General features: G+C 41.7%; 1 protein-coding gene across 2 annotated transcripts; it reads right to left on the bottom strand.

Annotated features, from left to right (window-relative positions):
* Positions 1-316: 316 nt before the first annotated feature.
* On the bottom strand, positions 317-20,804 carry RBBP7 (RB binding protein 7, chromatin remodeling factor). Of its 2 annotated transcripts, none has more exons than XM_037020461.2 (12): positions 20,471-20,804; positions 19,503-19,647; positions 15,132-15,277; positions 11,458-11,631; positions 10,307-10,422; positions 7,892-8,052; positions 7,037-7,163; positions 6,844-6,921; positions 6,182-6,258; positions 4,385-4,442; positions 1,530-1,640; positions 317-767 (listed from the first exon to the last, which is right to left on the bottom strand). In XM_037020461.2, the coding sequence occupies exons 1-12, from the start codon at positions 20,484-20,486 to the stop codon at positions 699-701; spliced, it is 1,278 nt and encodes a 425-aa protein (XP_036876356.1). In that variant the 5' UTR covers positions 20,487-20,804; the 3' UTR covers positions 317-698. The 2 variants fall into 2 exon arrangements, with proteins under 2 accessions (XP_036876356.1, XP_017513539.2); XM_017658050.3 differs by lacking the exon at positions 20,471-20,804 and adding an exon at positions 19,931-20,095.
* Between the last annotated feature and the right edge of the window lie 1,159 nt (positions 20,805-21,963).

Below are 21,963 nucleotides of genomic sequence, written 5' to 3' on the forward strand. Positions count from 1 at the left end.
TTCCAGGGTATATCTGAATGGCTGAATTAAGTGTATATATACACAAGATGCACATAGCAAAGATCTTCTTTGATGATGAGGAACAGGTATTTAAGCACGTACAACCAAATGGTAAGGCTGGCAGACTTTTTCTCAAATTAGGTATACTAAGTATTTTAGAACTTAGTGGGCCACACAAGTCATTGGGTGGCTTAGAACCCTTTAAAATTACATGTGAAAAATAATTCTAGCTGGAAGGCCCTATACCCAACAGCTTCCTCACAAGAAGGGAGACACACAGCCCTGCCAACCCAAGTTTCCAAAGAACAAAGCAAAATTTATTTTAAAACTTTATTTCTGCAAAGCCAATCAACAAGTGTTGGAGGGAAAAAGTGTAAAAGTTAAATTTTGCATATTTGGGAACAGCAAGCAGTTTGAGAAAACAAGGACTTAAAATAGTTGAATCAAAGGCAGTACCCCTGCTACTTATATTTTAACAATAGTGATGTTCTTTCTTAAGCAACATTCCTTTCTTCCCTAAAAGCTACAATATGATACAGTACGCAATAGCTCACTTGAAAGTGCTAGAATCAGAAGGTAAAGAACGCCATATGCCACCCACTTAACATTTCCTACTATACAATGCCTTTTTGGCGCTTGATAAACCAAGCATTCAATGTAGCATTACATTCAACAGAAACATGTCTTGTACTTTGGGTTTAAGATCCTTGCCCCTCCAGTTCTGGTGTTGTGACATCTGACTCTTCATCGTTGTAAATATTTTCAGCCTGGAGATCACCAAATAAATTAATAGGTAAAATCTGCAAGGTTTTACAAAACTCCCTAAAAATAACATTTAATAATTCTGTCTATCCAGATTTTAGGATTCACTGGTCAATGTGCTTCAGTGTCAGAAATCAAACATGGACACATTTTTAAGGAATTAATGTAGTAGTTTCCTTTTTGCTTTCTTACCTAATGATTTAATGAGGAGAAATCAGACCAGTGCTCTCAATGACTTGCTAGTGTACAATCCCACCTACTCACCCATGTACTACTTACTTCAGTTTCCCAAAAGCATTCCAAATCTTTTACTGGAAGTGCTAGCCAGCCCTGAAGTTTACGAAAGGGTGGGTTAACAAAACACCTCAGAAATGTCAAGTACCAAGCACTACCATGTGAACACACTGACACTTCCCTCCTGCCTCCTCCGTGCCGATGGCACAGCAGACACTGGACGGAGCAGTGGTGCCAAGAGCCCGGTTGATGAAGAGGGTGGGATAGTGCACAGCCAGGAAAAGCACAATATGTGCTATGTTTACATCTGTGTTTATACACACACACCATCTCTCCTGACCCAACAGGTGCATACTGAACCAAACAAAGACTGTGGTATTAAAATGGAAAAAGGTCTTTTAAGATTGCTTCTATGAAGATTTGGTATACTATGCAAACCTAAATATTCAAGATATTTCTATTATGTTCAATGTATAGGTAAACCTCTCCTTCACAGGACAGTCATTCAGAGAAAACAAGTTATCTCCGCTCACCATTTGCCATATCTGCATGATGTTATCCTCAGACACGGAGCAAATGACCCAAGGCTCATTGGGGTTCCAACTAAAGTCAGATATCTTGGCAGTGTGTCCTCCATGAATAAACTGTTAGTAATAAGATATGAAAACAAGAGGTTTTTTTTATTTTAAGTTTTTAAAGCATCAGTCTTGCAACTGAGGGGTGCAGTCTGGGGGTTTGTAGGCAGGGCAGTACAGGCTTAGTGTTCTACCCTTCTACCACTTTGTATTCTGCAAATTTCTAAACCCTCAAAAAAGGTGATAGTACCCTTCACCTAGAGTCCCCAAATGCTGTTTTGTTAACATGTGATTTCTTACACAACCCTGCTGACCCACAACAAAATTGAGAGAGAGGACCCCTCACCCCTAAGTACTTGAGCCTGCATTGCCTAAGAATAAGGACATTTTCCTACACCCCTCAATGCCATTTCCATACCTAATATAATAAACGTTAATTCAATCCCATTATCAAATGATAACAGCACAAATATTTAAGGTGGTAAATTTCCAGAATGTCATATACTTTTTCCTAAAAATGGCCACCTGAGGAGTCTCCTGGTTCTTTTGTGGCCTCTACCACAGTTCCCCTTCTCCCTCCTACTAAAAAAAAGGCAAACCTCAGCCATCTTCAACCTTTCCAAGGCACACTGCCCCAAGGCAGGGGAAAAAGAATCCCACGAGCTCCAAAAAACCTAGTTCTGGACAGATTTCCTAAGAAATGTTGAGGGGCAGTGTCTTACTTCCTGTAAGAGACAACCTCAAGGGAAGGCACTAGGCCTCATTTATCTTAGAATTAAGATTTAGAAGAAACAATTCTCACAAGGACAGTATGAACACATTGTTTTGAACTGATAAATCAGACTGTCAGGAACTGTGACTTAACTAGTTTGACAATGAGGTCTCTGTTCATTAGAATTATTAGGGCAACTAGTTACTTTGCGAATAACCTATCAGTTTCAAAATAGTCTCAAGGGGAACGTAAGTGAAAATATTTTAAGACCACAGCTTAGAATTTATACAGGAGTCATCAAGATATTGTTATATTAAAATTGCAGTTAATATCCAGTTTTCTACACTTGAATGTCCCCTTTATTTCAGGCTTTCTTGTGAAAAGAGCAAAATCCTAGCAGATTTTCTTAAGGACTATGAGACTGTTACAGAGCCGTAATATACAAAGTCACATACTCTTGGCTTCCTGTGATATGAAAAAACAGTATAATGTTTTAAGGTTTCCAGCTAAGTTCAAGAATCAGTCACAAAAGACCACATTATGATTCCACTATATGAAATGTACAGAACAGGCAAATCTAGAGACGGAACAGACTGGTTGCCAGAAGATGGGAACTGAGAAGCTCGTGGGGCAATCAGTAAAGGGTATGGAGTTTCCTTTAGACATGATGAAAATGTTTGAAAGTTGATTTGTGGTGAAGGAAGCACAACTCTGAATATTTAAAAAATCACTGAATTGTATACACCTGTCTCTTACACAACACAGATTTAAACTGCACAGGTTCATTTTATACACAAGAGTTTTTTCCATAAATATATTGATACATATAACATACAAAATAGGTGTTAATCAACTGTTTATGTTATCAGTAAGGCTTCCAGTCAACATCAGGCTATCAGTAATTAAGTTTTTGGGGAGTCAAAGTAAGGAGTTTGAACTATGTGGTGGTCAGTGCCCCTAACACCCCCACGTTGTTTAAGGATCAACAGTACTTTAAATAGGTGAATTGTATGGCATGTGAATTTCATCTCAATAAAGGTGTACAAAAAAATAACAAAACAGTTGGTAGCAACACCTTAGCTAGAAAATACTTAACTATAAAAGCCTCATCACAAAACAGACTTTTTGGATTAAGTCACTTTATAGGGAATACACTATTCAGATGCTGTAATCTGTTTAGAGTAGCAGTTTGATAAATTACTATTCTTTAAGCAGTAGTGGTATTAATAATGCTGAATATGCTGGCACATCTGAGACTCATTACATCCTCTGGCACTTTCTGTCCAGTGCTACTGGGAATAGTAACACACTGGACAAGTAAGGGGGTCTGGATGTCCATACAATGTGGGATTTAGTGAGCATCTTCTCTTTGTAGCATTCACCCTCAGGGACCTTTACCTTTTAAAAGTGGTAGGCAAGCACAAATCTGTACAAAAATTTAGTAATGGCATAACAGCTAAATACTATGTTACAGAGGAACAAATGACTATCTGCTCAATAGCTGGTGGAGACAAATGTTGAATTCAGAACAAGGGACAAAGAACCACTAAGTCTGGCAATAGAAAAGTGACTGAAGTGCACACACAGGGACTCAAGAGGACAGGAAGGCTGAATATGGACAGGACAGACGCTACCACATAAACTCAAGCCAAGGCAACACCAAGTCAGTCAGTGAGGAAATGGGGGGAGATGGTGGACACTGTTGACATCAATGAGATCAAGAAAGCATTCATTTTCTGGGCAAGGAATTTAAAAATCAGGTTATTATATTTTTTCATAGTGCTAAAAGTGGTATCACTTAACAAGTATCAACACCACCTCCTGCCCCAACACTCTCAAAACACTTGACAATCAGTGAGAAATTACTACACACAATTTTCCAGTAGCAATTGTTCTTCTTAGTGAAACATTTGTAAAGATCTACTGTGTTCTGTTTACTACTTTCAATAAATGTCAAAACCCAATCACAACCTCTGAAACCTCCAATTTGAGTCATCTTCAAGAGCTAGAATTTGAAGTTCTGACTCATTTTTCAGATACATGGATTAATGACAAATAGTCCAATCTGCTTGTGACATTGCTTAGGAAAGCCAATACATACCAGGAGCTCTGGAGGCCCATCTTCTGCATCTTCTGCTGATTGTTCTTCTCCAATTTTGCTGTTAGCAAAGAACATAATGCTTTCTTTATTGAAAACCTTGTAGCACGAATGTCTGCCAAACCAGTATCAACCCAGAAAGCCCATCTTAAAACACACACACTCTAAAAACAACTTTTTTGTTCTAAATTAGTTTTTACATTAACTATTTTAGGAGGGTGGGATATTTATTTTCTGGAAGTGGCTAATAACCTCTCATAACAGAAGGTGCAGTATAGAAATTCTTAATAAATATTAACTTAAAATTCACTATTTTGACTGTGGTATCTGCATCAGCATTAAGAGTAAAAGTATATAAAATATCTACAGAAGAATCGATCCCTGGCCCCTACACTTCATTTTAATCAAAGCCTTTTTCATTCCCAGAGTGAAGTACAATTACACGCCAGTACTGTAGATCTGCCTATAGACAGGATAACACAACTTTAAACTACAGAATGGATAAGCCAAGAAAAGGTCAAGTTTTTTTTTTCTTCTCTTAAAATCCTCAATTTGTAGAATTTGCCAGCAGCCCCAACAGTGAAATCACTCAAGTTACACAGCGACATCAGCCCTACCTGGTATCTAGCCCAAAAACAGACTTTGCTAGCAGTAACTGCTGAAAAGAGAGCCAACATACACGGCCTTGCAAGCCCTCCCCGTACAACTGCTAACACTTGTCATTTTAATCTAATTTTATCGAATGTAATTTTAAGAAATTATACAATGCCCACAAATTTTTTACTGGCACCAGACTTCCATACCTTGCTGTACCACTTCATATAACCACTATATAGACTTCTGTTTTAGGTTTCTAATTTTACTACTAAAACTGTTTTCAAATAAAAGTATACTCAAATGTCTGCTTTAAAGATTCTCTACATTTTCAAGAATTCTGTCATGGACAGAGTTTGTTCCATAAAAGCACAGAATATTAGATGTTTAGAAGTTCTTTCTTTAACCCACACATTTTATCCTGCAATGTCTGTTCTATACACTGAAGGATGGATCTCCTATCTCTATAAGGCAGCTTTGGTTTTAATATACTAAGAACTTAGTCCAATTCAAAACAGTACATTTAATACAAGCAGGAGTTATTTTTTGGTGATTTAGTAACTTAAACTTAGGATAATGAAATCTTATGGAGAAGTATATAACAGCAAATTTACTAATGGTTCTAAAGGCTCAGACAAAAAGTCTGAAATTAGAATGGCAACTCTGAAATCAAGAACTTGAAGAATTGAGACCAACTCCTTACACAATGAGCCCCCAGAAGCTTTCTGACGGCATGGGCTATGCTAATCCCGCTCCCAAGAGTGTCCCCAGCAGTTATGCAACCCATAGCAAAAACTCCTATCTGCAAAAGAAGTCAATAAAAGCCAACAAGCAAACAGTCGGAAAAAAACTCTCCTGACTAGACTGTACGGGAGACCAAGGGAGACAAGAACAGCTAACATCTCTACCCCTTTCTATAGCAAGTGTTTCCAATGCAATCATTTGGCTGTTAAGACACATAGCACCCCTCACCCCCAACTTCACACCTGAGTATCAACAGAAAACAAACCTCAGAGCATAAATTTAGTTTGTAGTCCATTTGTTGGATTCACTTTTCTCTTATAAAGCAAAGATTCCTCAGAAAGGTACTTAAAAGTTACTTTAATATTAGACTTACTAGTCAGCAAATTGCTCTTCCAGCTTATGAATAACTACATAACCTGTCAGATTAGCACATTAATGCAGTTTGTCACCAGTTTGAGTTACCTTAAGTCCCACACATTCAGGCGGCGATCAGTACCACTTGAAGCCAGAATCGTTTCGTTATGTGGAGACCAGTGGACCTACCAATGCAGATTTGAAAATGTAAAGAATCACCTGTTCCTACAGTTTGTGAATATTGTTCTACAGTATTTTCCCACCTCTCCTTGGCCTAAGCCCTTGAAACTCCTTGTCCTATATCCTTTCAAGCGCTCTTAAATGGCCCATCTCATCCACCTGTCCCCAGAAGATTGTACTCCCCAAAGCAGGGAGCTCAGCTAGGACCCCAAATCAACTTATTCAGCCTCATATGAACCAACCCAAAAGCTTTTAAACTTTCAATGAAGTGTACCTTAGCCTATGTAAATCTCTATTTTAAATCACATACTAGATATTTTTTCACTAGAGGCCCTGCAACACTAGTGTACCTTAACTGAAGGACCCTTGGAGTTCACTTTTTAAACTGATCCTGTCTTGCAAGGTTTTTTCTTCTACTTCTGATCTAAGAGCTCCTCAAAAAGCTCCAAGTTACTTCCTACTAGTTTTATTTATATACCATAAAAGGAGCTTTAAAAAGTCTCATGCCCACTACGTAAAAGAAAAAAAAACTCCCTCCACCAAAAAGTTACTAAAACCAGACACAGAGACACCACAAAACGGTCACATACCTGGAAAATCTCATCTTTATGAGATTCAAAAGTATGGAGTTTTAATTTTAAATTGCGTAGATCCCACAAAGCTACAGTCTGAAGAAAAATACATGAAAAGGAATTCATTTCTGCACTTTACATAATAAAGTTATCTGATTACAGTACAAGACAACTGGGTCTGTAAACACCAAATATACAAAAACTTAGAAACCTTATCAGCAGAGCCAGTTGCAAGAATGAACTCGCTGTAGGGATTGAATGACAGGCAATTGACCTCAGCGGTGTGCGCATCCACCAGGTGGCTCGGCTTGGAGGTGGTATTGGACCTGGTATCCCATCTAAAACACAAAGGTACAAGGCACACAGCACACAGGAGGCCACTCGGCTCTCCCCAGCTTCTCGCAAGCTCATGCTCATTTCCAGATCAGCACCACGCCCAACGGCCACTGCCTCCACCACGCTTGCCCCTTCATAGACACACCAAATACGCAGAGAAGGCAGTGCATGCTTTCACCGACTAACCGAAGCATTCTATACCTAGGGAGAACAACTAGGGCTATTATTTCTGGTTTCTCACTTATTAGATTCCTGTCTTAATCACCTACTATTTCAAGCATACACAAAATATTATTACAGAATGTTACAATTTGATACCTACCAACCTAGCTTTATCAAATTTCAGTACTTAGCCATATTTGCCTCAGATTGAGTTTGAGATTGAGTTTGAGATAAAAAGTGTTGTAGGTGGTTGAATGCAGTCCTGTGGCCACACCCTGAAGCAATCATCCTCTCTCATCTTTAACAGAAATCACCCTAATCCTAGTTCTGCTACATACCATTATCAAAACTATGTTTCCTTACATTATATACCTATTTTCTTTCTTGGTTCATTCATATAGCACAGTAACTTTTATGTAAAAGGACTACTATTATGTGCAGTTTATTACATGCCAGTTATACCTCACTAAAGCTTTTTTTCTTTTAGTACAGAACATAACTTTAAAAAAGGAAATCAAACCATTCAGAACACCCATATAACAAGACCCCAATGAACTTTCCACCTTACATCATAAGTTTCTGATCATCAGCAACAGATCCAAATAATGACTCGTGCAGCAGGTGCCAGGCCACATCCTCTACAACAGCCGAGTGGCCAGTAAAGATTGCTTTAGCATCCACAATTTTGCCTTCCTTTGGTCCTGCATTTATATCCCACAGACAGACAGTCTAAAGGAAACAACAAAAGCCATAAGAGATTGAATTTAAACGCTGACATCTTAATAACACACGTTTGTTTAAAAAAATTAACTATATGAAAGTTAGAAATGAACATGAGGGAGAACTATTAACAAAAAGTGAAGCTTCAGAAATATGAGTGTATGTGTGCACCTTCCATGATCCAAGATGGCAAAGACAAGGAAAACACACTATATAATGGGGATGGGGGAAGACTGAGCATGGCGGCAGGCAAGATAAAAGCAGGTTTGAATTTCTACCCACATACATTCAGTCAAGTATCTAAAATTTATCTACATTATACAATACTGAGAGCCCAACATTCAGAGTCTACCAAAGAGAGATGTCTGTCATAAACATTCACACTGGGCTCAAACACTGGGATTTAAAAATACAATGTGCCTCTTAAAAAGCAAACACCTTCAGATAAGCCTCTCATATCACACTAGAAACGACTATAGACATCAGGAAGTGTAATAGATGAGTGATCCAGAAATCCCTACTAGGCTACTTTGAGAGGCCAAAACTTAGGGCCTGCAGAGAGATCTCCCACCATGTTCCTTAAAATGTCAGCAGAGCCCAAGGAGAGGCCACTAGGCCTTCACCCAGGCCGCTAAGATCACAGATCAGCAGGCTCTAGGAGCTGAGTCTTCTCTTGACATCCCATCACAAAAAAGTTAAGAGCAAAGACAAGTTATGAAAAATTTTGCAAGATACAGGACAAAGATTTTTCATCCAGTCGTTTAAAATAAAGGGTAACTCCATTAAGGTATATTCCCACTAATTCCACCGACATTGGTATTGACTTCTCTTTTTAAATCACTTTCTTATCCAAAAAGATTTCTGTAACTAGGTTATTTCCCAGGAACAGCTATTTTCGCAGTAACAAAAACATAATTTTACATCAATACACATGCCCTTGGTCTCTACTGACACACACTCAGATGCACAATTCACATGCACTGAAAAAAAAGGAACGTCTGGGGGTCATGCCATTATCCCCTGCTCCTCACTTCAGAAGGATCCTGGGAAGATCAGTAAGATGCACGGCACATGCACAGTTCTTGGGAAATGGCAGCTTTTATTATAACTAACAACTCTCAGTCTGGTATCTTCAAAAGGCATTAGTAATTAAATTACTAAGTATATAACCCATCCTCTCTGGAAGACTCTCATGTCCACATTGAGGGAAGCTGAGGACAGCTTCCTCTTAGAAACCAAGGCAGACCCTTGCTTCCCGGCCTCCTTTGTGGTAGGGCTGCTGGAACATGGCACAGACTCCATCAGTCCGACTAGGACTTTGAATTGTGAACAGCAATGGGAGAACTGTTCTTACGATGGGGGGTGGGAGTGGCAGGTAACATCCACTGGCCTGATTTGGTTTGTGGATCTGGGCTCTCCTCTCTGTTCCAGGCCATTTTCTAGCCATCACAGCAATACTACCCAATGCCGTTCTGTAAATTCCTTTTCTGGTTAAATCACCCAGTTAGTTTTGGTTGCCTACAACTAAAGAATCTTCACTGGGCCAATTATCTACTTTCAATATTTCAAAAAACCTAACATGAATTACAATCAACAGAAATATAAAGGTCTGAGATGTGACATGCCCTGTTCTAGGCATGGGGAGATACTAAGGAAGACGGCAAGGTAAGCTGCTCTCACAAAACTGACATTAAAACGCTAACTGTGACCAAGTTACACGAGCTTTCAAAAGCTCCAGAAATCTACTCTCAGCTTCTGGTTGGAGTCACACCAAACACTTTCTGCTTACAGTAAAAAAAACAACAAAAGAAGGTATGGAGCTGCTACTGGCAAGAATGCTACCAACACTGACCTACAATAAACTAACAAGACCACATCAGTGCGGTACTTTCGATTCTTTTTTTTTTTTAAGGTATTATTGACACATACACCTATGAAGATTTCACATGAAAAACAATGTGGTTGCTACATTCACCCATATTGAGTCCCCCACCATTCCCCACTGCAGTCACCGTCCATCAGTGTAGAAAGATGCCACAGAGCCATCATTTGTCCTCTCTGTGCTACATTGTCTTCCCATTGATGCCCCCCCAATGGGGCAGTCTGATCACTATTCTTCTAAATCCTGTGAAAATGTTATCACTATCATCTGCAGTATTATCTTAGAGAACCTGTCATCTATGTAGTGTTGAGGCAATGCAGAGCTGTGTGATACTCTCTTTAATTCCCAGTACATGACATTAAGGAAGAATAGGTTTCTCACATGGTCATCAGATGCACTTAGGAGATGTCCACTCAAATTAGAATTCCAGGAAAGACCATAGCCTTCCTTTTGGTGGCCTCTTAACCTGAGATCAGGGTTACATTCTCCACTCGGGTCTAAAGAAAGTAAGAAATATATTAACTACTAAATGATTATCTGTTTATCAGAACCGGTAAGAACAATCCCCACTCCTGAGTGAGCTGTAACATTTTTTATGGCGCCTGAGAAAGCACGGCACTAGAACGTGGACTTGGTCCGACCCAGAGCTGCCTTGAAAAGCTACTCTCTGTGCTTCATGTCAAATATGAGATGCAAACCAAGTCTCATGACCAGAAATGACTGGTTCCTTTGCAAAACAGTTCTAGCTTCAACACAAAATACTGAAAACTACAGCTATCCCACAACTTTGCATGGTGGCAAACTGCCCCACCTCTGGGTCAATTTTTAAAAATATTTTTGTGAAGAAAGGGTTAACAGGTCTGGTTGCTCACTCCCTGCATGTCTCCAGGGTACCCTGCAACTATGACTGACCCTTAGCCAACCCCTAGGAATGTGACCCTCACCAAAATTCTTCATGTTGCTGACTGATTGAAGCTGTGTACGCCCAGAGCAGTGAGGCCTGCTGTAGCAGCTTGTCAAGACTTGCAGGGTTGTTTAGCAAGATGTGTGATGTAACTGGCATCTCTGTTAGGGTCCTGAGTTTCCCTTACTATGGCTGGTTATAGAGCAGGGTGCGTCTAAGTGACCAGACCTCCACAAACCCCAGACCTGAGACTCCAACAGGGCTCCCTGGGCAGTCATTTATCACTGACCCCTGTGGCCTGCAGCTACAGAAAAAGCATTTTCTATGTGGCCGTGGAGGGGAAGGACTCAGAAGCCTGTGCCCTGACCTCTGACTGATGTGTATCTTTTTCCTTCTGCTTTCAGTCTTTACCTTTTGCTGCAATAGACCTTAGGCAGGTATAACCTGCTGTGAGGTCCTTCTGGCAACTCACTGAACTTGAAGGTGGTTATGGGACCTCCCCCCACAACAGAACAGTTTTTAAATCTTTAAAAATTATAGAGCATACTAGTTTGAATGACCTCAGAGCAATTACATTTTGAATCAAGAAAAATGGTCAAGCAATTGGCCTGACTTTATTATCACATACCTGGTTTAGCAGGGTGCTTTGTATAGTCAAAAACCAGCACATCAGAAGATGGTGTTTTTGTAGCAATGATGTGAGGATTCTGCGGCATGTAACGAGCACGGTTTACTTCTCCTTCGTGGTTAATTTTAATTTCACATTCAATTTTTCCTGTTACAGAACCAAAGCCACCAAATTCTAATGTGAGAAGAAAGAAATAAACACATATACTTATGATTAAAATTCACAAGTCACTTAGTTTAATCAACCCAACAGACTTTAACCTGACACAAAGAACATAAATCGGCCAGGGAAAAAACAGAAATACAGGTTCACTTGTCACTTGGAATTAATTTATTCTCAAAGCCGATTTGCACTGTACAATGTTGACAGCTAGAGTTCACTAAGTCAATTTAATTCAGTTCCACTTTGCATTTAAAACACTTACAAATCAGTCTCTTCTAGTTGTGAAGATGATGTAGCTACTCACTAAAATTCGAACAACCATGTAATAAAACACACCTCAGCCGTTTAGTTCAAATACAACTCATTGGGAAGCACTACAGTAAATTAGCACCTCATTTTAGGTTTCTATTTAGACAGGGAAGGTTTCACCCTCAGGACTATGGAACACTCCTTATGTCTACAAGTCAAAAACATCCTCAAATCAGGAATCCATGCTAACCGACCCCCACTCAATCCTAAGACACTCACATACATTGGTTCCACCAGTATATCTGGTTTAACTACCAGTGGAGTGCCAAAGCTAAAACAAGGGGGCTAACCTCTCTTTGCGGTGTGTGAATAAGACTATAGCATTAAGTAGTTATTAAGAAGGCTTTGGAAAGTGACAAAGCCACATCAAAAGTATGGTAACTTCTGAGAAGCAGCAAGATGATAGAAGAAAGAATACAAGAACATTGAAGTAGATAATAGCAAACAAGAACACTGTTTTCTGTGCTCATAGATAAAAACTTGAATTACTTGCTGACACTTAAAAAGTTCAGAGGCTTCCCATTATAATTGTGTTATTTTTTCCTGACCTGTCTTGCTTCTTTGCACATTCCTTTTTAGTTCATCCAGTGTCTCAGGTTAGGGAACACTAACTCAAATGCCTAATGGAACCAGGCAGGTGAACAAGTAAAATAAACAGGCTAGCCTGGGCTTAGAGAAAACACACCAAAAGCAGTAAACCATTTCTGTTTCAGCCAATTCTTGCAATGAGGGAATGCTTAACGAACACTGGCTCCCATGGCTTAATGTCAGCATTTAGCCATTCTTCTCTCTGGCAAATACAGCTTACTCTTTCGGTGTAGCTAAAAATCGTACCATCCTGTTCCAAACAATACTCTTTCACTACCATGAGCAATCACCTCTTTCCTTACCACTTACCCTTTCCATTGTGCCAATGGAAATGCGCCTCAACCTTTCTAAAACTACCCCTCTTGATCCTATCACCTCCTACCTCCTGAGACCTTGCTCCAAACCACTCTACTTCCACTTTGGTTTTCAACCTCCCACCCCCCTGTGGACCCCAAGAGTTCTTTCTAACCCTTCTGATATAAAGATACTTAAGTTTCCCAATTCCTTTAGTTGAGACAACCTGACTAGCTCTCCTTTAGGGAGAAAATTGGGTTTCCAGTTAAGATTTATTTTGAAGCCAGGGCTTTGTTTTCTCAAACTCAAACGCAATTCTGAAAAACCACTATCTTAATTCTAGCATCTGTTAAAAAGAAAATACCATAACTGAAAGTAAAAAAAAAAAAAAGGGTTAACTGTGAGTTCAGTCACTCGTTAATGTAATACCTTGAACAAGTAACCTGAACTTAATATATCCATGTATTATGCACAGAGACTAATTCTTAAACAGAAAGTCCACTAAGTACATACTTTGGGACTAAAAGTCAATTGAAAATTTCTCATTATAATAATATTTACAGAAATTATGCATAACATTATAGGGGAATTGGTCTGTGTATTGTGGAACTAGTAAACTAGGTAAATTGCTTTGGAAAATAAAAAAAATTATTTTTATTATTTTAAGTTGACAGTGAATACACCATACAACACAGCAATTCCACTCCACTAGGTAAGTTCTCCCACATGTGTACAAAGAAACATGGCAAGGATGTTCACTGAAGCATTATTCCTAACAGCAAAAATCCAGATAAAATCCAACTATGCCTTGGCAGAAGAATGGACAAACTGAGGTTTAATTACAAAGGAATATTACACAGCAGTTAAACAGAATGAGGTAAGACATCTACATGGTATACACACACATAAAGGCACCACTGAATGAAAAAATTAAGCTTGAAACAGCACAATGTATATTTACTACTGTATGAGTAATAAAAATACAATAGTTGAAAACAGCACACTATGGACAGTGATGAATTCTGGATATGAAGGCAGAGAGGAATAGGATAGGGGTGGTGGGACTTAAGCTATAACATAATACATAATTTTCATAAAGAAAGAACTAAATCAAATACTGGAAAACGTGAAGATGAAACCACTTGGGGCTGTGTGGAAAGTGCTAAGCCCATAGGCCTGCCTGCTTAGCCCTGGTAGCTCTGAGGAACACCGGGACAGGACTGACCCTTGGCCAACTCCAGGGAACATGGACCTCAGAATGTTCTTTATGTCCCTGACAGATTAATGATTTTGTGGTGTGCACCTGGAGCAATGGACCATGCTATACTAGTTTGTCAGGACTGCTTTGCACAAATATCAATATTGATGATATGCATCTGGCTTTCGGTATTGGGGTTGCAAGCCTCAGTTGTCATGGCTGCTTGCCAGCACGGCAGGTCTACAAAACCAACTCCCACCCCCAGCAGCGAAAGCCTCAGACCCTGACACTCAAATGGGTTTCCCTGGGCAGAGCAAGAGATTCCGCATGTGTCCTTGTTATGTGCTGCCAGATAAAAATCACATTCTGTGCAGCCCTGGATGAGACTTGTGCCAGACCTCCCTGGACTCCGCGATGTGTATCTTCCTACGGCTTTTGTTCTGTATTCTTCACTGCAACAGATTTTAGCCATGACTATAATTTGCTATCAAGTACTGCGAGTTCTTCTGGCAAAATCATCAAACTTGGGTGATGGTGGGAATACCAAAATAGGGGAATGAATGCATGTTTTCAGAGGTGGGGTGGGGTGGTTGTTGGGGGTCAACAGCTTCCATTAAAAATCCACTATTAACTGATTAACTGTTTGGTATACAGTAGACCCTTGAACAATGCAGGGGTTATGGGCACTAACCCCCAAAGTCGAAAATCCGCACACAACTCGATATAATGGGTATTATAATCACATACAGCAGTTAGTCAACTCATTATCTTGGACATCCTTCCATACCAGTGCATACATATTTATCTCATTCTTTATACATTTGTGTGTAAAACCTTAGATTTATCTCATTCTTAGTAACTGCTGCTGTAAACATACCATAAAATGTCTAACCAATTTCCTTTCAACTAATATTGCAGCTTCTAGGTCGATCCTATTTTTCCAATCCTGCAAATAATGCTATTGTGAAATCCTTGTGCACATGTGGGCAAGTAGTCCTATATAGGAAAAAGTCCTAGAAATTAAACTGCTGGGACAAAAGATATTAGTATAAAGTTTTAACCAAAGAATTAGAAAGAGGCATACTCCCTTAGACGCCAATACTGGAATATATGGTATACCTACCTCCCTTCTCACTGTCACAGTGGGAAGCATCAAACTGTGCATCATCATTTGGAATATGGACTCGAGCAACCACAAGATGATTCTGCTCATCAGACGTGTGAGTCCCCAGCACTAGCCAGTGAAGGGCGTAATCCTTTCCTTCAGGTCTGTTTAGGAAAGAAAATGTCACACTAATCTACAAGATATTAGTTGCTAACAAATTCAGTCCATCACCAATCCCCATACTTGTAAAATCATGACTTCCCACCTAAAAAATATCTTCCATTTTAATATACTAGATGTTTCTGATTTCCCAATAAGAGGCACAAGGTAGAATGGAAAGACTAAACTATTGAATCAGAAAAACCAGGTTTAAATCCTGGCTCAGAACTAAAATTAGCTACATCCAATTCCTTAAATCACAACTTCCCTGTGGGCCTCTGTTCTTCAACTAAAAAACAGGTTATGAGTGCAAATGGCATGATGTGAAAACCTCTTATGTACGTATGTTTATGGTGCTTAAAGTTGATGAAATGGGCATTCTCCTTTTTACAGAGTAGGGGGGAGGTATTTTTGTTACCTTGTTTATAGAAATTCATATTGAGGCGGAAGAACTTGCTGATGCCTCTTGGCACCCAGGTCCAAGCAGTGATTTCTGCATCTGTATCTATTAACAATGCTTTCCCGTTCATATTACCTAGAATAGCAATTTTCACCTGTGCTCCACGGTCCCACCTCAGTGAGTAGAGCTCAGAAGTAGGGCTCTGGGCCCCAACACCAGACAGATTAGGCCCTTTATTTGTTTCTAAATTCCAGGTGTACGAAGAATTCAGTGGTTAAAAAAAAAAGAAGTTTGAGGGTTACTTCTAGGCATGCAATTTAGTAGTAACTAAAAAAAATACAAGATGAAATTTTACCAAGATTTGGCTTAAGGTAAAAAAAAAAAAGAAAAAAAAAGAACAGTACATACATATACATCTTGAAAAACAGTAAGGCAGCCTAGCTAAGCAACAGCAGCTTGTCTTTAAAAAGACAAGGGTCTTAGCTGATGTGTGTTCAGTGGCCAAGAATATCATGTGGTGATCAAAAAAGATAATTAATTCCATCTCAGATGAACTTATATGGGGAAGGGGGAGGCAGCACTGCCCTACTTGTTTTCAACTAGAAAAACCACACAGAAAATTAGGCTCTCAGCAATGTCCTTTAGGACTCAGACAAAAAGAAACCTTCACATGGAATAGTGGCTTAAGATGAAAGGGAAATTTAACCGTCTCATGAGAACCATTTGAAAACATACAGGAATGCTTGAGAGAAAAGAGGCACCATAGAGCAACATTAGGGCTGACATAAAAAAGGAAGGAAGGGATTTATTGTTATGGGGTTAGGCAGAAAAACCAAGACCAACAGGTAGGAGTGACAGGTAAACAGATCAGTCATCACAGGACCTTTCTAAGAAGCACAGTTCCCAAAATGGACTGGAGGATCTGGAAAATTTCTCGTAATTCTAAAATTCAATTATTCCAGTTTCCCCTAACCCAATCATCATATGAGGATTTTTCTTTTTACTACAAATCACCTTCATCATTAAAATACAAGCCTATTTTCCTGAACCAATCAATACTACACTATTTTCCTCTTATACTGGCTGCACCTAAGGCTGCAAAAGCACTAATGATGAAGACTATCATTTTCAGTGCCAGAATCTGACTACTTTGACTCCACTGGTAAAAGACAGTCACCCAACAACCTCAGATTATCACAAGGTTATTCTCAGCAGCACTGTCTGAAGCAGCAAAAGACTGAAAACCACCTAATTAACCTTCAGTAAGGAACTGGTGACATTAGAGTATATCCACAAATGGAATTCTACGACATCCTTTAAAAAAATGAGTACATCTAAGCATGCTGATAGGAAAAAGTCTCCAATAAAAACTCCTAATTTAAAAGCCAAGCGAAAAACTTGCTACCAGCAAAAAAGATGGAGGAGAGATAGAGGTATGCACTTCATCCTTGCAGCAAAGATAAGAAATTTCAATGACTGCCTCCACATTGGGTAAGGGAACTAGGTGAACAGGGAATGTGGAAGGGGGATTTGTTTTTCACCCTATGCACTTATGTACCATCTGAATTTGAACGATTCCCAAGTTTTTTAGGTAGAGAGTAAATGAGTCTCAGTATCATCAAAAAAATTATTTAGTAAGAGATATGAAATCATGAACTACCCGTTTTGAAAAATAACTTCTTAGAGATACCTTAGAAAAAAATTTAAAAGTCAAGTCAATTATTTGGACAATTACGAAACTCAATTTATAGACAAGAGCTCAGAAAGTGCAAGCAATCACTCAGAAGCATGTTGTATACAGGCAGAAGGCCAGCCTTAAAAATGAGGTTGAGCAAGGTCCAGTTCCTCAAAGACCCAGATAATAAAAGTAGCCAACATTTCAACTGTTCTGGATAATAGCGACAAAGCACAATTACAGTCCCTTCATACTCCAGACAGAACCCTGCAGAAGCACCACACAGACGTCCTCAACACCCAAGAATGCAGGCTGGCTGGCATTTTCTTGCATTCCCAAAGCTACTGCACGTCCCACAACCAGATCCCACTTCTTTGTATGCAAAGAACACCACAGAATACATAATTTATTTTCTGTTAAGCTCCTACATGTTAATATAAAAGCAGTACCTGGCTGATAACATACAGATCTATTATCTTCAACATCTTTACACAAAACACAGTATAAGTAGCATTTTAAAACGACTTCAGTAAGCAGCTTCCGTTGAAATACAAATGGAGAAAGTTATTCCACCCTAACAAATTATTTCTGAACAGGAAGGGACGGGAGAATCAGCATCAGTCACCACTTACTCTGTGCCAGCACTTTAACGTGCATGATCTAATCTAATTCCCTCAAATATAGGCAGTCAGAACCGTCAGCACCTCCATTTACAGACCAGACAACTGTGAGATACAGAGACTGACCAATTCACAAATTAGACCAACACGCCAATTCACAAAACTACCAAGCAGGGGGCAGGATTCAAACTCAGGTCTCTAATCTTAAGCCCTGGCTCTTTTCTGTTACAGTAGGTCAAAAGATCCAAGGGAATGTAAATTAAGTTGTTATAGTTTTAGATCTGCTTAACAGGAAGACACACAGAATCAAATGCATTCAATGTTCTAATGCAGGACCTGAGTACCCTTAAGTATTTGACACTCCAAGTTGTTATAAACATCAATGCTTAGAAGCCTCCATTATTTAGTTCTTGGCAACTCCACATCTGTATACACTGAGATTTTTTGGGAGCCCCGAAGAAGTTCCTATCATTATGGAAGTCAACATTCAGATATGGAGAATCTGGCCATTACATGGGTAATTGTATATAAAATTAACTATTTTTGTAACTTGCCATAAATTCCCTCTTCAGATTAGAGATTGATTAATCCTTTCATCTCCATCATTAAAATATAAGCCTATTTTATATGAACTTCATGCTCATGATATCCAAATTTAATACACTTTTAGTACACAGCCAAATTCCTACTGGAAAAAGTACAAGTGTATGAGAAAGGCTGTCTAGTGCTGGGGTTGCTTCAACTAGAGCCACCCAGTTTGGGTCTAAAGCCTGCTTTACCACTTGCCAGCTGTATAATCTTGAGCACATTACTTAACATCTCACCACCAGTTTCCACATCGATAAAGCAAGGATGATAAAAAGCAATCAGTACTATCACGAGTATTAAATAACAGGATGCAGAACTCTGGGTATGGCAGACCCTATTGTAAGTGCTCGATAAAGGCCAACAATCACCACCAGAGAAATTTTTTAAATGACTGCAAAGAACACTCTTATGAAGACCAACAGAAACCTCCAAGTGTATTCCATACTGTTTGCCAATAACAGCACCTTTTCTTTGATGAACTGTTGCCAAATTGTTTCCCCCTTTGCCAATTAAAACGTATTCATTTTGGGGTCTGGTTACATGGGTGTGTTCAACTTTGTAAGAATTCCCCAAGCCATATGCTTATGATTCGTGCACTTTTCTTTTTCTGTGCATATGCTGTTTCAATAAAGCTTTAAAGAAATACGTTAGTCAGGAGCTCAAAGATGCTGTTCTATATTTAAGCCCCCAAAATGTCAAATATATCCGGTGCTTCCTACAAATATCATTATTCTCACAACAGATTCTTTCTTCCCTTTTAATGTCACACTTATACGTCAGAAATCATCCCAAATTGCTTAGGTTTTGAAAATAAAAATCACCTGCCACCTCATTCAAGCGCTAACCTGATCACACGCTTATGGTCTATGATGTATATAAAACACCAAAAGCAGGAAATTCACGACAACAGTTAAATTTACGCAAAATAAGTTGCCAGAAACCCTTACTTAGTCACTTCAGGAAGCCACTGAACAGTAAGACTCGGCCACTGAAGAGCATGGGTCATAACCAGGTCATACAGAAACGGTGTATTCTTCTTCCAGATTTTATATTCTTCATTGATGACACGCTCCTCCACAGTATCTTCAAACACTGAAATTTGGAGAAAGCCAATACGATTAAGTGCCTGGGTGTGGGATCGAAGTCAGAATCGTAGATACTGGAGGGTCACCTCGAGATGGCCACACCTAATCTACTTTCCCTTTACGTCTAATTTCGACAAAAACAGCTAACAACTCTACCAGAACGTGGAGAGAATATTAACACCAGCAAGCTTATTTTGTGCACTTTGAGATCAATTCCGCCTGCATATACGTAATTGAGTAATTAATTACACGGACATCGAAATTGTTTTGCCGGTTACAGATGTTCGCACCTGTTCTATGAGGATGACCCGTATGTAGAGGTGCTCCACGACCCGCCCCGGGAGACGAATCCACGTGCAGCGAAAGGCCATAGGCCCGCGCCCTCCGTCCGCCACAATGAGAGGCCTTTGCTCCCACGAAGCCCGCGTCGGCAGCCATAAGCCGGCGGGTCCCAGAATCCCCCGGACAAGGGCCGCGACCCCGAGGCGTTCGACGCGCGTGCATGGAAGGACCCGCCGTGCTCGCTTTCCGGCAGCACAGGCCGCCTCCGCCCGGGGGCCGAGCGCGCGAGAGGGAGCGCCGCCGCCGAGAAGGGGGGCGGAAAGAAGGGGGCCCAAACCGCGGCCCCGCGCCCGGCTCCGGAAGTGCTCGGAGCCCTCGGCGCCGCGGCCCGTCCCGCGTAGGCCCCTCGAGGCGCGCGCCCAGCCTCGCGCCCGGCCCCGCCCCCTGCTCCGCACGCCAATTCGCGCCTTTCGCCGGCGCGTGCCGCGGCCTCGCGCACCCGCCGCCCCCCGCCGCCCCGGCGCGCGCCGCCCCGCAGGGCCTCTTACTCTCTTTACTCGCCATCTTGCGTCGGGTCGCTCGCCCCTCGCCGCCGCCGCCTCAGACTCCCCTCGCTAGCCAAGAGCAGCCCAACCGCAGGCGCTCCTGCCTTTCCCAGGCGCGTCACACACTTCCAGCTCTCGAAGCGGGAGCTCCGTCTCACAGCCTGGGTGCTCCCCAGACGCCGCGTCCTTCTCTCGTGCCTCCTCCCCGCTTACGGGTACCGAGGTCTGAGGCGCTCTTCTCTCTCTCTCTCTCTCTCCAAACTTGGAACGAGACTTTTCAACCCGCGCCTCCCAGCCCGCCCAGGAAGCTAAGCGCAGGCGCACCCGCCCTGGGAAAAGAGAGAGGCGATGGAGAGGCCGGCCTGGGAGCCAACGGCTCGGTGGTTTCCACCAATGACGTGCGGCAGGCAGGTTTCACGCGGCGTTCGGAGGCGGGCTTCTGGGGGTGGGCGGGACGTTTCGCGGCAGGAAGTCGACGAGGCGCAGGCGCGAGGGCTCGCCCGGCGCTTCCAGGGCCGGGCGCGGGGGTGTATGGGGGCGCGAGGGGGTGGGGTGAGTGGAGGCTCGGCGTGTGGGCTGCGCGGGGGCTGCGAGCCGGGGGGGGGGGGGGGCGAGCCCTGGGGCCGCGGGGCGTGGTTGCTTGCGGCGGCCTTGGCGGTGGGGGTAGAGGGGGGCTGGGAGGCCACCACCGCTTAGCCAAGCAAAATCTCAGAGCGAGAGAGGAAAATGGTTTCTAGTCTCGAGAGATTACTGTGCCCTCAAAGTCTCCCTGATAATTGGGGGCATGCAATTCTGTGCACCCCGAAAGGTTTCCCTCTAATCGCCTGGTCTTTCCTGGAGCCCGGTGGGGCCGAGGTGGGGTTTGTCTGAAGCAAAGCGGACCTTTTGCAGAGGCAGCGGGTGTTTATGACTGCAAGAGCCTCCGGGTTTCCCTGTCAGGCTAAACCTGCGGCCTGCGCTGGCACAGGCCGCCAAGGCCCCTAAGCTGACTTGAATTACATTTCGTTTGTTTACATATTTGGGTTCCTAAAATCATGATTTGCGGCCTCTCGCTGAAGGGGATTTTGGCGTTCCTGTCACCGTTCTAGCCCCAGACCCTGCTGAGTCATTCTTGTCACCTTCGGGGGTCCCAGGGCGACCCCACCCTAAGCTGGCGAAGCTGATGAGAGCTGCGCTGCCGACCGGGGCTGGCTGGCCTGAGCCCCGCTCTTCCCGGGAACTTGGTAGCTCCGGAGGAGTGTGTGAGAGTGAGGAGAAAGCGGGATACAAGGCCAGAAGGGCCAGGAGCAGAGGGGACGGGGTAGTGGGAGGTGGCCGGGGAGCCTACGTGCAAAGGGATTCTTACTCCACTCGCAGACCCTGAGAGACGCTACCCCCTGCAAAAGCACCCCCGGAATATTTGCTGCCTTGATATTTTCCAAGTGCCCTCATACCAGTGATCATGGTGATTCTCAAATGAAATCGTGCAGTTGCCGCTGTGATGCCCACTTTTCTGA

This window comes from Manis javanica, chromosome X (genome assembly GCF_040802235.1).
Source record: "Manis javanica isolate MJ-LG chromosome X, MJ_LKY, whole genome shotgun sequence".
Classification (NCBI taxonomy): Eukaryota; Metazoa; Chordata; class Mammalia; order Pholidota; family Manidae; genus Manis; species Manis javanica.